This window comes from Cavia porcellus, unplaced genomic scaffold (assembly GCF_034190915.1).
Source record: "Cavia porcellus strain 051 isolate PalLab524CR breed Dunkin Hartley unplaced genomic scaffold, mCavPor4.1 scaffold_22, whole genome shotgun sequence".
NCBI lineage: Eukaryota > Metazoa > Chordata > Mammalia > Rodentia > Caviidae > Cavia > Cavia porcellus.
The window spans coordinates 44,907,287-44,924,387 of NW_026947505.1; the positions used below are offsets into that span (position 1 = coordinate 44,907,287).

The window sequence follows — 17,101 nt, forward strand, 5'->3', positions numbered from 1 at the left end:
CCCTTTGGGGTCTTTTTCCACCCCAAATGGCAGGGAGGCGGAAACCCTTACCTTCTGAGGACACCACCGAGCAGAGACGCGTTGAGGCATTCCGGGGGCGATAGCCGTCTCTGAACCTCTCCCACCGTTACTTTGTACTTTGAGGTTGAACTGAGCAGGGACAAACGACCCGGGACCGAGCAAAATACCTCGCCGGTGTTGACCGACATGCCTCCCAAGAAGCCATCTTTATTCATCATTAGAGAAGTCACAGATTTAGGTGGAACTGGAACTAGAGAAATAGAAAAAAATGTGCCATAAAGGTGACCGAGTTTCAGTCTTGGTGACCAGCTGAGAGGCTGTCAATGCATGACTGCTGCGCAGACTCCCAGAGGAAAACTGGGGCGCTTGTTCCAGCGGGCTGCGGTGCATTCAGAGCGCTGTGAGCAAACACGGAGAAGCCCGCACCCCGCTGGAAACTTACTCCAGGTGTGTCGTGGACGCCTACATGTCACTTGCTGCACCATCGATTGTCACACGTTAAAAAACAAAACAAACAAACAAGAACATCAACACTCAACCCCAGAGCTTGGTTTGTGGTATAAAACTGAGCGAACCCTGCTTTCTGATGTGCTAGCTCTACAATCTTAGAGACACCTCATTAAATTCTGAATCTCAGTTTCCTCATCTGTCACCTGAGGATAACAGTGCCTGTCACATTCGTGCTGGAGTCAAAGGCGATTATCACCATTCCGTATGCAAAAATGGCACTATAATCAATGGTCATTGAAAAACTTTCTTCCTGCTGTTACTGGACGCAAATCTATAATGAAGAAGACAGAGGGCGGGGCTCAGCAGGTGTCATGTTACAGATAAGTAACACGGCTGACCTGGGCAGTTAGGCCCAAAGAAGCAGCTTATCTCTTTAAAATGAGCTGAATGCTTTCCTGTGTAACAGCAAGAACAGAATAACTTAGAAATGAACTCAACTGCTCATCTCCAGTGAAAACAATTCTGCGTCGACATGAATTTTGTTTACAAATTAAAGCACCGGCTGGCGACTGTTAGGCCTGCTTATGATTTACAACAGGTGCGCTGATCAATCAGCGGATCACTCTAATTCACGTGAGCAGCAGTCTTGCCTGCCCCAGTTGTTTCATTTCGGCAAGTAATTGATAACAAATCGCACTCAAGGTATGTTTTATGCAGAAGTTAATAAGACCTGACAGCTGGTTGCCACTGCTACCCTGGTACATTCAGCCTCTCAGCCTGTATTTCTGTTTAATTGTGTTTCAGTGTCATCTGCACGTCAGGAAGAGGCTGAGCTCAGTGGTACCAGAAGGCTGCCAGGGGAACAGTAAATAATCAACCTTCCAGGTCCCTGGCAGTCTTGCTCTTAGCTTTCTAAGCTGCTCCTGTCCATTTGCTTTCAGTAGGCTCAGAAGCCACTGGACAGACAGCTTCTGATTCAGTTTGCTCCAACCCAGTGTTGGTCTCCGAAGCTAGCTTCTTCCCTTGGGATTTGAGGCCTGCTTGTCTTAATACTATACACATTTACTACTTTAGGAAATTGACTGAAACATGTATCTAATGTGAAAAGGGAAGCTTCCACCCCTGTCTTTTGAATAAAGACTGTCTCGTCTTTTAACTCAATACCAAAAATATAGCTTCTTTCTACCATCTGAGATCTAGAATTTCATCTCAAACAAGACATATAACCTCCCTTGTATGGATTTCTGTAACAGTTTAGTCTATTATAAATTCCCAACATTCAGGCCTCTGTGATCAAAAGCTTCTAAAAGCCAGGTAGGTGCCCAACATTTTATTTACTGAATTACATTTGGCTCTATTCAAATACTTTGTAGAAAAGAACTTTTCCAGAGACTAAATGGGTCAGTAATGGATTTCCTTTTTACTATTTCTTGGTATATATGTTAGAGTTCATCATGCCAAAAATTTTGTCCCAGATGGATGTAAATGTTAGAGGTAACAGGAAGGACTTCTGTACTGAGCTTGGCTGGGAGTGGGGGCTGTCAGAAGAGGCTTGCAATGTGATTTCCTTCACAGTATCTTTAGTGAGGCTACTTCCTAGATGAGAATCAAGCGATTAAAACTTGAAATTATTCTTGAGTTATTATTGAAGCCTATAAAGTCATTGAATGGAAGAGGACGACACTGTCATTTAACTTGTATCATATTTATTTTAATCTATTATATTTTTCACAGCATCTCCTATTCTATAGTTCAACTTCATATTCAAAGCCTATAAACAAACAATTTATAGTCATGAGACCAGCATTAGGTACATTTCCAAGAAATATTTCCCATAAAACATAGACAGCCCTTTTTAGTTTTAACAGGATGAGAACTACAGGAATAAATTGTAGAAAATCTCATTTTTAATACTCAGCTATATTTTATCTTTAAATATTACTTAAAATTTTTAGCAGCAAAAAAGTCTCCACTGAACTGAAAATATGAAGTTCAGTTCCCGCTTCCTAGATTGGATGACCAAATATAGGAATTTTACCTGTCCCTCAAGTCCCACATGCCAAATCTCTTGAAAAGCTTGGCCTTTAGAGACCCTTTATGATGCACCCTCTAATTTCACTATTGTTAATTGCCTGATTTACCTGAGAAGAGCAGTTTCCTTTGGGGAATGTGTATTGCTCCAGCCCCTGGGCTGTATTGTACTTCCTGTATTACACATTATCACCTATGTACCCCCAATCAAGTCAGACCCTATCAGCACACTGTCTTGGGGGAAATTCTTTCCCCTCCAAATCACAGACAACATGAGTAAATGTGATTCACATTATATTTCCATTTTCTAATTTAAGTAACAAAATCATGTCCCCCCATTCTGTGTTGTATCCTCAGCTTCTAAATATCTCTCCTACCTGGCTTAGTACTGGTCCCCTGGACTAGACACTACATATTTCTTGTTCCAGTGTTCATTTAGGTCTGTACTCTGATTCTCTACCTTCCCCTCCACTCTCACACCTGTTTAGCTCAGCTGATTAACGCTGTATTTTATTTCCTTTGTCTTTTCCCTTCTGCTTTTTTTCCAGCTTATCAATAATCCCAGAGAGCAACAGGGACCGGTTGATTTGTTAGTAATTATAAGCACACTGTTCCTGTTCACTGGAACCCAGAGATGACTGAGATAGGTTTAAAGCAACAGCAGGAAATGGTAAGGAAATGGAGCATAGCAGAACCCAGCATGAACCTTTCTGTTCTTTATATGTTTACAATTTTCTGTGCATATATTAAAAGTGGATTTCCCCTCTTTGATTCTCACTTGGGTGGCACTACCAACTTCTGAATGCAACACCTACATAATTCACTACTCTCTGTTTTTCACTGCATTATGCTAGTAAGAAAAAAGCAAGTTTAAAAACAAACAAATATTTCTTTACAGTGAGTAAAGTTTCAAAAGAGACAATGATTAAAGAATATTATTCATTAGTGGACAGTATAGAGCTAAAGTGTTAACAGAATAGCTTTTAATGTCTACTTTGACCATCAATGACAAAATCTGCTGGTAGAAAAAAAAAGATAGAAATAAACCTATTTTATACATTGATATGATGAGGCTCTCTGATGATGCACTGAGTCTGATTTAGATATGTGAACTGAATGGGGAAAAGGCATGAAGTTTAACATTGATTTAGACTGGCTACTAAAAGTGAAGTCATGACTTGCTACCAGCAAAGAAGTCTTTCCTCCTATTTACATCATTCCTCATCTTTCAAAGGCTAAATTGTACAGTAAATGCATAAATAAGAGCACTGAAATTGTGGAAAGACAAAAGAATTCCCACAAAGAAGGGAATAATAAAAAATTGCAAATGTTCAGGGTTACCTTCTAAGGACAGAGTCAAGGAAGCTAAAAAGTGAGATGGCTCTCATCACTTAGTGTGTGGGACCTTAATGAATCACTTATCATTTTCCTGTCTCCACACTTGGAGGGTTTCTGCACTTAGGAAGCTGGAAAACAATGTTTAACCTTTAGTTTTAGAGCTCTGTGAACTCTGATCATTCCCTGGAAGAATAGAATTTATCTCAGAGTCTGTAGTTGATACATAACAATTAGCGTCCAAGTCAGCTGGAGAATTGCAAATGTCTTCCTTTAAGAGGAAACCTAAATCTTTATGAAACTCAGAGAGACACTTGGTATTTCTTACCTTCTACACCAAAAGAATCTCAAATGAACCCATTGGAACGGAAATTTGGAAATGTCTTTATCCCCTTTCCCCAAGAAAATCCAAATCAAGCAATATGTGTAGAGAAAGAGCCAGAACTGATGGCAAAAAAAGTGGGAGAGAATGAAGGTTGAACTGAAATTAACCAAACAGGATATCCCTAAGACCAATAAAAATGCCCCACAGTTACAACACTTGAACCTTGGACTCCAGCCACACTAGTCTTTCCAAGAAATCTTAGCATATTTTCTGCTGTCTAAGGTGTCAAACCAACTGCATATTGGCCTGTGATTGCATCAAAAACTTTTTATTAAAGTTTAGGTAAGCCTTTTTTGCTTAGGCTATATGGTGGTATGGATGATCATTTATATTAGCTGGGCACCCCCTCCCAGATTCCTAATCTTAATGGTACTGAGAGTTAAGAATGATTTTTTAATGTCTTGTTGGATTTTTAGACTGTTAATGTACCGAATCCTTCTCATTATTACTTTATTGATTGCTCATTGACCAGCCCCCTTCAAATCGTATTAACCACCCTCTGCCGGTTTAGATTAGGAGAGTTTAAAAAAGCACCTTTCATTACTCCCCCCCCCCCCGCGCACACACGCCTGCCATGGAGTTGAGACTAGGCAGCTTAATGGGAACTCTAATGGGGCAGCTAAGAAGAGAAGGGCCACGGTCCCTGCCGATTGCATTAATAGCTCAAAGGGGGCCAATACAGAAAATTAGCCTTAAACGAGCTCTGGAGATCTTCAAATGAAAGAGCCATTTATCACGCTGGCTACCTTCACTCCACTCGTTTGCTCTCTCTACTGGGAACAACTCATTTCCTCTTAACTAAATTACTTCAGAAATGTCAGCTAAGCCCAGATAGCAAACATAACATGAGAAGGAGCATGTAATCTATGGGGTGATATCAATATGGATGAAAAATCAGACTGGCTGAATTTTAGGAGGTCCCTATGTATAATGAGTGAGAGACAGAGAGAGACAGAGACACAGAGAGACAGAAACAGAGAGAATATGAATATGAGAGATCGATTAGGATGCCCAAGTCTTCAGGCTTCATAAATGTAGAAGCAGAGCTAGAGAGAGATTCAAACCTTAACCAATTTCTGGCCTTTTATTAATGAGGCAGATTTTTTTAAAAACTTCTGTCTAACACAAATAATAAATAAAAAAGAAAATAAATTAAGCAACTAAGTTCTGTGCCAGTTGTTCAAATTTAGAATAACCAGAAAACATTCTCACTACTTTTACAAAATTAATTTCATAGAGAACCCCTCATGGGGAGGGGCACTGGCAAAGACAGGACACCCAGCCGGGAAGAGGTAACTAAGTGAACATATAGCTTTATTTTAAGTGGTTCATGGTGAGTTAGAAAGAATAAATCAAGTACTTATTCTCATTTTTGCCTAAGGCTCCTTAAAGATAAAAATATATTAGGATCTTTTCTCCATGTAATAAAACAAATATCAAATAATGGAATTGACCTTAACATTTGCATTCATATCATGTCCCCTGAATCAATTAAAGTGACAAGGTGTTACTTAATATTTTAAGATATATACTTCTCTGAAAAGCTTTTGGGGACATTAAAATTACTCCAGCATTTCCAAAAACAGAACCTGCAACTTCAGTCATTATTCTCCAATTTTTATTCCCACAGATAACCTTATCTGTAAATATTTGCTATGTAAATAATCACCTGTTTTGCTGACAAACATATGCAAGTCCTGCAACCAAACTATCCTACATCTAAGAATATTTTCAGCTTCATTTTGCTAGGAAGGCTAAATTTCAAGTATTTTACTGGCCTGCCTACTAATAACATTTCTGATTGGTTATCTGTTGGGCATGTCCCACTGCCAGCCCCAAATGATGTTGCTAGGATACGAGCCTTGAGCTAAGTGGTTTGAGCTTTCCATTGAAAGCAGAGGGAACACAAAACAAAACGAAAAAGCAGAGGAGAAGCTCCTCCCTCACCTCACTCCAATCAACCAGCAATTAAACAGAAGACCCAAGAGGAAACAGTGAAAGTGGCTGTCAGCACAGCTCCAAGTTTCTTCACGTGAATACCTTAGCAAACCCAAAAGTTGGGATTGAAAACCAAGAAGGTACTGTCTAAAGGTGAGATAGAGAGATGTTCAGAACAGTATTTAAAATAAATAATTTTCTTCAAATCTCACAGTCCTTTAGCCTATTCACTCTGAAGCCAAGCCACATCATTTCAAATACTGCTCAACCTGCCCACCTTTCAAAGCTCCTCATGCCTTCATTAAAGAAGAAAATTTAGAATATCCCACCATTCCGCAGTTCCACAATCCTCTTGTCCCAATTTGAATCTGGATGGCTTACTTTCCAAAGCATCTTTTTTCTTTTCATTCTTTTTGTCAATGTCAAGTGGCTCACGCAAATCCTAAATGACTGAAGCTGGGGATTGTTGACATCAAACATAGGCATAGGCTTTCTCCAGCATCCAGAAGAAAGGGTTACAGTAGTTAAAATTATGTTTTCAAACACCAGTTCCTGTGATAATTAAAGATTGCAGTGTTTACACATTCAAGCTCCTAAATTTGTGGCATGTGAGTGACATTCAGGCCTTTTGGCAGCCACACTAATCGCCAGGCATTCTCTCAGTGATTGTCAGAGAAGAGAAAAAAATTAAGCAGCTGCAATATGCCTGAAATGAGTTATTGTAATTACATTTAATTAGTTTAATTAGTTAATTATTTTGCTTACAGCTGTACAAGAGACTGCAAACATTTGTTAATATCACATGCCCTTTAACAGTATGGGGTGATTCCACAGCCACACTAAATCATGAGTGTGAATGCAGGAAGATTTAGATTCGTGCATAGGCTGTCTCGGCTTCTCAGGATGCACACATTTAGCTACACATTTGGCTCAGCTACAAATAATAATAAAAAAGAAACAACTCACAAAACATACAGAAGGGAAAACAAAATTACTTCCAAAAAATCAAAACAAAAGCAAGGAAAAGGGAAGCTGCCTCAATGACATACGTTAGCTTAGTAGAGTTTACTTATCAATGAAATAATTGAGGCACATTTTTGAAACCAGTGTTTCCCAGCTAATGCCACACGTGAGGAGAGTTCATCTAAGACACATCTAGAATGACTACCAGATTCATTATAGGGAAAATGGCAATTGTTTGTGCCCTTCTTTTTCTCTCATCTGGGTTTCTAATCGCAGGTTTTCACTCCCTATTACCCCATTTCCTTGTTCCTGAAATGCCCTTTTATCTTAGTCTGACAGCCACTGCACTGGGGTTGTAAACAACTACTTATAAATATCAAATTCCTCCAAAGTGAAAGCTCATGATAAACACATTAAAGCACAGGAAAACTTCGCTTACTTTTGGGAGGAAAAATCCATACCTTTTTTAATGACAGACTGGTCCAATAGATTCATGCCGCTGTTATTGGCATCTTCAACTGACTGTGAATATAAAAACATCACTATTCAAATTGACTGGATATTAAAGAATTGCACACATAAATCATGTCATCCTATCCTGGAGTTTCTGTTATTTCCATTTATATTAATTCACAAAGAGAGGTTTCATTATTATCATTATTACCTCCAAATCGACATAGAAATGAAATTCACCCAAATTATAAATTCTTCCAGTGGAAGAAAAGGGAAAAGGAAACTATGAGAGACATCTGGGATTCAATATTGGTTAGTTGTTATATAAAACATCAACATTACACAGATATATGAGCTTTTATATTATTTACTTTTATGAATTGGGCAAGTTTGGCAACAGCTGAAAGATTTTCGCCCATATTAGTTAAGAGCAATTTTTGTCTTCCATTCTAACCCGGTCCATTGTAACCCCAGAGCCATTTTACAAATACATAACGGTTTACATTATGGGATTTTAATTAAAGCCTGAGCAATTTGGAATGAAATGCAAACAGCAACACGTAGAAACGTTTGCAAGGCTCCAGACTGCGCGCCCACTGGACTCGGAGCTGCGAACTGCACGGCCAGGATCTGTGGAGGAGCTGCCTCGAGAGCTCCCCCTCCCAGCCCTGCTGATGCTGCTTCCCAGCAAGGAGCACACCTGTTTGGAAGGCAGCGAGTACAGACACAGACACACAGACACACGCAGGCACACGAACAAACACAACAACCACCAGGATCCTCCCCGCCCGCACCCAGGGAATCGCGGGGAACCTGGGTCTTCTGTGTCAGTGTCATCTCGAGAGGGAAAGTTTGACCTCAGCATCGGCAGCGCTCCTGAGCGCAAAGGGCTGTGGGGTTTCTTCCTGTCCTAGGTACTTGAACAGAGTTCTACTGGCCCTGTACTCCAGGGTGTCCAAACGCAGCTGCCCTGCCATCCCTGCCTCCACCCCAGCGAGAGTCAGCGCTAGGCCTTTCTGAAACCCGCAGGGCTTCCTTGACCCTCAGGAACTTAGGTTGGCACCAATCTGACCCCTCGCTGCGGAGCAATCCGAGGAAAGGGGCTGGAGAGCGCGGTGCTGGCTGGCAGACTCGCCCACCCACTCCTGCAGCGCCCCGGACAGGGTGCGCGCCCACCCCTCCCCGAGGAGCCCAGCTGGGACCCGGGCGGATCTAACCACCAAGGAACGCGCTAGTTTGATCCCTTTTAGCAGTGACCCATCTGCTCTCAGGAAGGTGAGCAAAACTGTCTCGGGGAGAACTGTTTTCCGTGTGGCAAGATGCAGCGCAAATCTGAATAAATAGTAAAGAGCTTTTTAAAAAAATATTTCCTAGCACTCAGCCGTCACCTCCCGGGGCGCCACGCAGCGCACACACCGCACGCCCCCGCTTCGCCCCTTCCGGGCTGCAGCGGCGGGACCCACGCGGGACCGCGTCCGCACCGCGGACCTGGCGCACCGGGCCGGACGGGTCCACACCTCGCCCGCATGCTGGAACGTGAATATGTGTACACGCCTCATCAGCGACGTGGGGTAGTTGTGGTAGTTAATGAGAAGGCTCTTGTCTGATTTTCTATCTAATTACGGCCGCCTGCTGGGTTTTTGTACAGGATATTCACGCAGCATGCTGGCGCTTAATCGTCACAGGGAGGATCGTAAAGATTTAATTAGGACTGCATGCGGAAGCGCGGAAAAACAACTCAGACTCGTAATTACTAGACTTCTTTAGTTAAAAGTGATACCAGGGGTTGCTTTAAGACACAAGGGTGTGTTTGAGTGTGAGTGTGTGTGCCTGCACGTGTGCGTGTGTGTGTGTGTGTGCGCGCGCGTTTGGAGGAGGTTGACTTAGCATATTTATAGGTTTACAGTCCTGGGTGGTAGAGGGATTGTAAAGGTGGGTGGACAGCAAAGACGGGTGGATGGAGAGGTAGACGAACAACTAAACGCATCCTGAGCTAGGTGTCATCGCACTTGGTTTTTCTGCCTTTTCTATAGCCCGTTTTTCTTAGTTTTTAAACACTGTCCCTCAACCCCCGCCACACACACGCACACACAATGGGTGAAATGTACCATACCAGGAACCCAAACAGCGATTTGCTAGTTTAATAGCCCCTGTGAGTAAATTGAAATAGAAATTGACAGGGTTTTATAGTTTCATTTAAAAAATATTAGAAGCATTTGGTTAATTAGCTCTCCTTCTCCTCTCTCGCGTGGCGGTGGCCCTGCATGTGTGCCTCTGGCTCGCCCCCAACCCTTGACCCACCAGCCTGGGCAGCACCCTCAGGGGCTGACTGGTCTGTGGCTGCAGTATTCGGAACGCACCCCAGACCCTGGAGACTGAACAAGTGCCTTTGAGTCCAGGCCAAGGCACTCTCCTGTCCCTTTTAATGACTGGACAGGTGCAGCCAACTCGTCTGAACCCTCGCTGCAGGGAATGTGAAAACCCCCAACCAGCTTGTGTAACTTTAGCCCCTGCATTCCAGATCCCTAATTTGGAAACAGATTTTCTAGACAGACAGAGCAGGCGAATCAGTCTCTGGGTTTGGGTGTCTGGTCCTACACACATTCTCTCCTCTCTTTGTCACTTTCCCTGTACCCTGTCAACCTCATTCTGGCCTCAGGAGGTCTGTCATTGAGAGGGACACAGGGACCTTACCTGCCCCAGTTCTTTCCCTCCTAGGACAAGCACCGGGTGTATCTCTTACAGCCCTTTGCACTGAGGGTCTGCTGAGGTCCCACAAGCCTCCCCACCTCGCCGGGCCATGGGCTGGGATAAAGCTGGAGGAGGAACAGGGAAGCAATTGGATGGGCACAAGATGTGAGGAGGCCTTGGCCTGCTACGTTTCTGTTCTCTACTGCTCTCTGTACCGGAGTACTGCACTCAGCCTCAGTTTTCTGTTCTAGACCTTTTCTGATATTTTGGTAATGGTGATGTCCAGACAATTCTGTCATTAGAATACCAAACAAACAAAAAACAAAACAAAAACAATAACTGAACCCAAAGCAACCTGCTGCCTCTTTAGAAGGAGGAATTCCTGAATTTAAGGGTCTGAGCCCTTTGGAGGCATGCAGGGCAGTGGTGACAAGGCCAGTGTTAGCCACACCAACAGTAATGGTGATGAGCTGGTCCACTCTCATTTTCCAGCATTTTGAACCCTACTCAGAAAGGTTAATTTAAAAGCTTTCCCCCTGAGATACATACTACCCAAATGTATTAGGATAACTATTTAATATTCTCCTTTCTCATATGATGTTTCGAAATGTGTAGTATCTCCAAACAGGGACAATCTCAGTTGAAACAAAAAAATCACCACTCATTACTAGGGGTAAATTCAACCACAAATCAGGTGATATCATTTTCAAAAAATAACTAATAAGGGAACTTCTTTTAAAACAATAAAGTGACTCCTAGACCACAGACAGACAGTATTTGACTCTGTCATTACATTTTAAATGTTTAAAAACATATTTTCTTTTCAGCAAGATAAAGAAGAATGATTTGTGCATCCGTTTTACATTTGATTTTTCTTTACTTCACAAGTCTGTCTCAATGATGCATGATATCTACAACTGTGCCAATGAGATCGAAGTGTCAATTAAACACTAGTCAGGCATATTTATCTTTTGCTGGAAACTATTTAAATTAGAGGGGAAAGAGACCTGCTCAGAATTACTCAAACAGTTTTTAGGAATCATTTCTTTGATGTTCCTTTGTTTAAATTAACCAACGATTCTCAACCAAATCAGGCTCCATTGTGTCGGTTGCAGATGGGATAGTGGGTGGGTAAGGGGAGTGTTTTGAGCCTTTTGTTTTAAGAAATAAACACGTGATGCCTCTTCAGCTGGGCTGGTGGCAGTGGAGAGAGTATTGCTGGGAGGAGGGGTGGACCGAAGAAGGAAGGTGCAGAATATTACTCCACTATCATTCAATAGACCAAAAAGTGAAAAGAATTTCAAAATGGTATCTGTGCTCATGGACTCACAAACTGAATTGCGGCCTTCTAGGTCTGGCCCTTACAAGTATTTCATCTGCAGGTAGTGACTGTCTTGGAAAGGCTCTTTGGTGATTGGAACATTAAGAGCAAGACAAACAAACACAGCTCACCACTTTCTTCCAGTGTGCATAGTCATGCTTAGCAAAACCTCTCAAATCTGGCAGGAACGAACCACTGGAGCACACCGAGGGCCTGTGCCTTGGTACTAGAGTCCTGGTCTCCAGGTAGCCAAGGATTCCCCTGCCAGTTCGTGGAACTAAGCCCTGTGTGATGTGTGTGGGTGACTGTGTATCTGTGCAGGCCTGTGCATGCTGGGGGTTACTAAGCCTGGGAACACAAAGTAATAGAGAATAGGAGTGAGATAGCTGAGGGACAACAAAAAATGCTAGCCTTGATTCTAATGATCATAATGTATCAAATGTTTCTTATTTTTCTCCTTTATGATTTAATTTTAGATTCTGGGTTTCACAATTGGACCTCCAGAAATCACCCCTGCAGACTCATATACACTTTAGACAAACATGTAATTCCTGTCCCACTGGTCCTGATTTAAAAGATGAGAATAACTTTTCTCCAAGGAGTAAAGCTGCCTTTCCCCAACCCTGGGGGAGCATTCCTTGGTTATCCTCCTTTTAATTTATGGTTACCTGGACATCTTCCATGCCGGGGTGGCCAAGGCCGTGCAAGGAGAGGCTGTCGCCCATGCCCGCGTCCAGGCCGTGGTGGGCCGAATGAAGCAGCACGTCGGGCCGGCGGACCGAGTGGTAGTCCCTCCGGGGGTCCAGGCCTGAGAGCTGGGGCAAAGCTGCCCGAGGTTGAGGAAGCAGGGAGCCAGCTTCGGAGCCCACTTCTTGCCGCTGCCGTTGCCCCCAGGGGTGCTGCTGGGGTTGGTGCAGTGGATTCAGGGAGTAGGGGTCGTTGACGTGAGAGTAGGGGTCTTGGCTCTGGTGGTAGGGGAGCGGCTGGTAGGGGGGCGGGAAGTAGGGCGGCTGGAAGTCCGAGGACGGGGTGTGGGACAGCGGCGGGGCACTCGAGTAGGGTCCTTGGGACACGGAGCCCAGCTGAGAGAGCCTTGAGCTGTGACTCGGGACGCCATCGTGCCGGTCCTGGGAGAAGAGAGAGGGAAAGAGACAGAGGAGAGAGAGAGAGAGAGAGAGAGAGAGAGAGAGAGAGAGAGAGAGAGAGAGAGAGAGAGAGAGAACACAAATGGAGAAGCCCGGCTTACTTACACCCTTCCCGGGACAGAAAGAGTCTAAAACTCAGACCCCAGATTGACCCAGGGCCACATAATTTCAGCAAATCCAAACGGGGAAAAGGAGACTCACCCACAGAACTGAGCCTTCTTTGGGGAGTACAAAGCAAGCAAAAATGGGCAAAGAAACTTTGTGTGTGGATCAGATACCAAATACCCTAGGAGCTTTACTCATGGCGTTTTAGCTCTTTTTCTCTAACTCTTCCTGGGGTCCAAAGCACAACAAATAAAACTTCACAGTATCTGCTGTGCTTCAATCCTTGCTAAAATCCAACCTGTGCCTTCCCTGATCAGGAGTGCCTTTCCTAACCTGGTGGTTTTAGGCTTAGGCGCTCCAGGGGAGCTGCCTGATTTGAGGTCTCCATCACCCCTCTCTCCCAAGAAAAAATTAAATAACTTAAATAGTGTTTGGAATAAATCTGTTTCAAAATCATATCCTAAGTCCATGTTCAATTGAGTTGTGGTTTGCAGGAGTTATTTCTAAGCTTGCTTTTCTGTATCAAATGCTATTATACTTCAGGGTGTGAAAATGAAGGACCTGAGTTTGGGAGGAGGAAAAGCCCCAGACAACTTATTGTTGGTCCTCTCTGGAGTGTGACCAAGTGAGAGGAGGAGAAGGGGGAGGTGTGTGTTGGGGGTGTTTTAGTTTCTCCCTCTCCTCTGTGGAAGTGCCACGGTAGTCTCCATGGTTCTTTTTGCCGAAATAGTCACCTAAATTTCCAAACTGCACTGACAAGTACAAAGTTTTCCAGTTCAGCCTCCCCCCTCTCCCAGCTGACTCATGGAGCTCAGACGGAGAACACACAATACAGAGAGAAGCAGCTGCAGCCTCGTCCAATTATGGTGCTAAATTACCAAGCCAAAGGCGCTCAAAGAAAGACACACAGAGTGAGACACACACACAGAGATGCAGAGACAGAGAGACAGTGGAGAGAGAGCATGCAATTCTGGTACAATGCGAATCCAAACTCACCATGGATGAATAGGTGTGGACTAACATCTGGAAAAAAAAGCCTGGTTACTGCTCAAAATCAAACAATGATTTAAAAAAATTCAAGGAGTCCAGCAGAGAAGAGAGCTGGACACAGGAGCCGAGCTTGAGGTGTTTCCAGGACAAGCCATCAAAAAAAAAAAAAAAAAATACCCCCCTCCAACAAGATTGGCGACGCCTGTCACACACAGGCAGAACTGTTCATCTATCTCCTGGTGTCTTTTTGGCCTCTTTTCTTCTTTCGTTCTTCGGGGCTCCAGATACAGTCCTCTTCCACCCGAAGCTGGGCTCAGACTGCTTGGGCGCCCCTTCCTCCCTCAGCTTGCCTACACCGCCTCATAATAATTGATATTCATGACTATTAATATTACACGAGTACTTTAAAGGGAGAATGGAGGACAAATGGAGCGTGAAGCAGCGGCGAGCGCAGAGCTCCCCACTATTGTAAGTGACGTTCATTCAGTGGAGAATTACTAGATGTAATCAGACGAGGGGGCTGGCAGAGGCAGGCTGGGGAGAAAGTTTAGCAGGAGAGAGGCAGAACTTCAATTAACTGAGCCGGGACACGCGTAAAGCAGCCTCTGCTCCTCGGACCAGGCAGTGACAGAGCCGCACCGGGGTTTGCACAGAATGTAGGTGCCCTCCTGTGTGCAGGGAGACTTTCCCAGTGGGAGGAAGGGATTGCCCTGAATGCTTTGTGTGCAGATTACAAAACAAAATAAAAAGGCATGGCCTTGTCATTTGGAGGGGAGAGGAAAGTGAATTGGTGGGGCCGGCTGTTTCCAGTGACGTGTGCAGACTTTTTGCTGAACATGGAAGGCTATGCTCAGTTTTTAAAGGAAAGAGAGGAGATGGGGCTCCTGTTCCCGAGCAGCCTCTCCTCACAGTGCTCGCAGTAGGCGATTTTTACCTCGATTTAGAATACACGCCATCAGTCTCCAAGTCCTCTCCACTTATCCTTTTCAGCAAAGCCGGGGGCAACAGAAAACCTTTTTGGGTGTTTCAGAACCCGTTTAACTGGCCTGACTGCCATTTCTGTTAAAGTTCAACCTTAGTCCAGACTCAAATAGGCTGCTTCCATCTCGCTGCGGGTTCTCCGGGTTTTTGAGCAGAAAATGTAGGCAGCCGGCCACAGCTTCAGCGACCCCCCCCCCGTTTTGTCCCGCTCCCTTTCCTCTCCTCTCTTCCCGTCCCCACTTCTCTGCTCCCCCTTTTTTCCTCCCTCTCTGCTTCCCTCTCTTTCTCTCTCCTTTCCGGTTTACCGTTTGTTTTCCATAATGAAAGAACGAGGGCCGCGCTGATCACCCTCTCCGAGGGCACCTAGAGCTGTCTACACCGGGGCCCCTGCACTCGGGGCGCTCCCATTCTTTGGGGGGTTCCTGTCCCCTTCGTTCCCGGCGTCCCGCTTGTCCAGGAAAGAGAAGGAGGCAGAAGCGAACACCCCCGCAGGCGCGGCTCCGCGGTGCAGAGCGCAGCCCCGGAGGGCGCGGAGCCCGCCGGGCTCCCCTTCCTTCCCTGCTCCCCTCCGCTCTCTCCTCGGTCTGCCCCGTCCGCCTCTGCCTCCCCGCAGCCTGCTGCAGCTGGGCTCCGTCCTGCAGGCTGGCTCGGCCGCCCGAGAGGCGCTCCGGGCCGGGCCGCGGTCCGGGCGTCCTCGGGGCGGCGGGCGCGTTGCTCCCCGGAGCCCAGCGCCCCCTTGGCGGCGCCCGGCTCTGCCCCGCGGCTGGCCTGGAGCCGGCTGCCCGTCCTCCCTCCTCGCCAGCTTTTCTCCTCGCAGCGTCCTGCTGGCCCGTCCGGTCCGCCAACCCCTTTCCTAGCTCCGCTGCGCCCTCTGAATCCCGCTCTGGCCCTCCGGGGCTCCCTGCCTCCCCGGCCTCCCCGACGTCCCCGTCGAGCTTCGCCTCCCTCCTTCCCCTCGCCCTCCCGGGGGTCCCCTGAGCGCCGCGCCGGAGCGGGGTCCCGGGCCGGCAGCAGCCGCCCGCCCGCGTGGCCAGGGCCGCCAGGGCACCGTGGCCCGCCCGTGTCGCCCGCGGGTGTCGCCCGGGCCGCGAGGGTCCCGCGAGTGCAGGGAGGCGGCCGGGGCGGGACACCCGGCTCAGCATCGCCTGCGCCCGGAGACCGCGCTCTGCCGGGGCCGCTGACCCGAGAAGCCCCAGAAAGCGAGACAACAAAATAGCTGCGCTCCGCTGCCCTAACCCCGGGCTGGGCTCGCCACCCACCCGGCCCTGTGCCTGGCTCCCTCGGACTCCCCGGGCTCCGCCGGAATGCGTTTGCTACTATTTCACAGATGTGATTGAAAATAAAAATTAAAAAGTCCCCGTCTGTTACAAAGGAAGCCTGAAAACCCAATTCTCTCCCGTGCTCAAAACGAGGAGAGCCCCTGTGGTTAGCAGAATCCCTGTTTTTCCCTGATTGTCTACCTACAGTAGCAACGCATTCCCCCTTTATCGCCTAAACAGGGAGGAGGAGAAGAAGGACCGCAAAATAAAAGAAAAAAAAAAAATCTCTCCAATTAAAGTTGCCAGATTTCCCCTTTAAAGTCCTTTTTCAGAATTGTGAAGTCTCCCCACAGCCAGCTTTTCTAAAAGTTACAAGAAGCTGAGAAAACCAACCAGCAATCTACAAGTAAATAGTTTAAAAATATATATCAGTTGGGACGTCCAGAAGCTCAAATTCTCTATCTGCAAAGCTCTAAAATGCATCTGGGGTGTGGGCTCACCTCATAGATATCTTCGTACTTGACATTCTCCACGAGCTTCCAGAGCATGATGGCAGCCTGGTCTCTAGGAGGTGAGTGCATTCATGTGAGGAGCAGATGTCTGGCTTCTCAGGACTCCGCTGTCTGTAATGATCCATCTATAATTGGAAATGGGGAATACACACCAAATCCGACGCTCCTCTCCCATCGCAACTTATATCTGTTGTCTCAAACAATAGGCTGGAGAAGTAAGCCTCAGCAGAGAGAAAAACATTATTGCACACACAGGAGTTAGATGCAACCCACAGACATATATATGTTATAAAAATCATAAACACATATTTTCACGGAGATACCCACACTTGGTTATATAAGCACTTCTGGGTCACACAGAACCTACAGACTCTAAACGTGCATTTAAAAGAGATAGCTGTTCAGGGTGATTAATATGAATACATACATTTAAAACCCTCTATATTGAAAAATGATGAATCATTGTAGCCACTAACTAAAGTCTTTAACAATTTACAATGGGAAGCTACAGACCATCAGCC

General features: G+C 45.6%; 1 protein-coding gene across 2 annotated transcripts in view; it reads right to left on the minus strand.

Moving 5' to 3' along the window:
- The window catches only part of Tfap2b (transcription factor AP-2 beta), a 28,290-nt gene extending 11,454 nt beyond the window's left edge, over nt 1-16,836 (minus strand). Inside the window, exons 1-4 of one of the 2 annotated variants that reach the window (XM_063233117.1) lie at nt 16,569-16,836; nt 12,257-12,715; nt 7,585-7,645; nt 52-271 (exon numbers count right to left, since the gene is read on the minus strand). In XM_063233117.1, the coding sequence (XP_063089187.1) occupies nt 52-271; nt 7,585-7,645; nt 12,257-12,715; nt 16,569-16,649 (821 nt within the window). In that variant the 5' untranslated portion in view covers nt 16,650-16,836. Of the gene's footprint in view, nt 1-51; nt 272-7,584; nt 7,646-12,256; nt 12,716-13,834; nt 15,012-16,568 lie in introns of those variants that run through there. The other variant, XM_063233118.1, reaches the window with a different exon arrangement.
- Nucleotides 16,837-17,101: the final 265 nt, after the last annotated feature.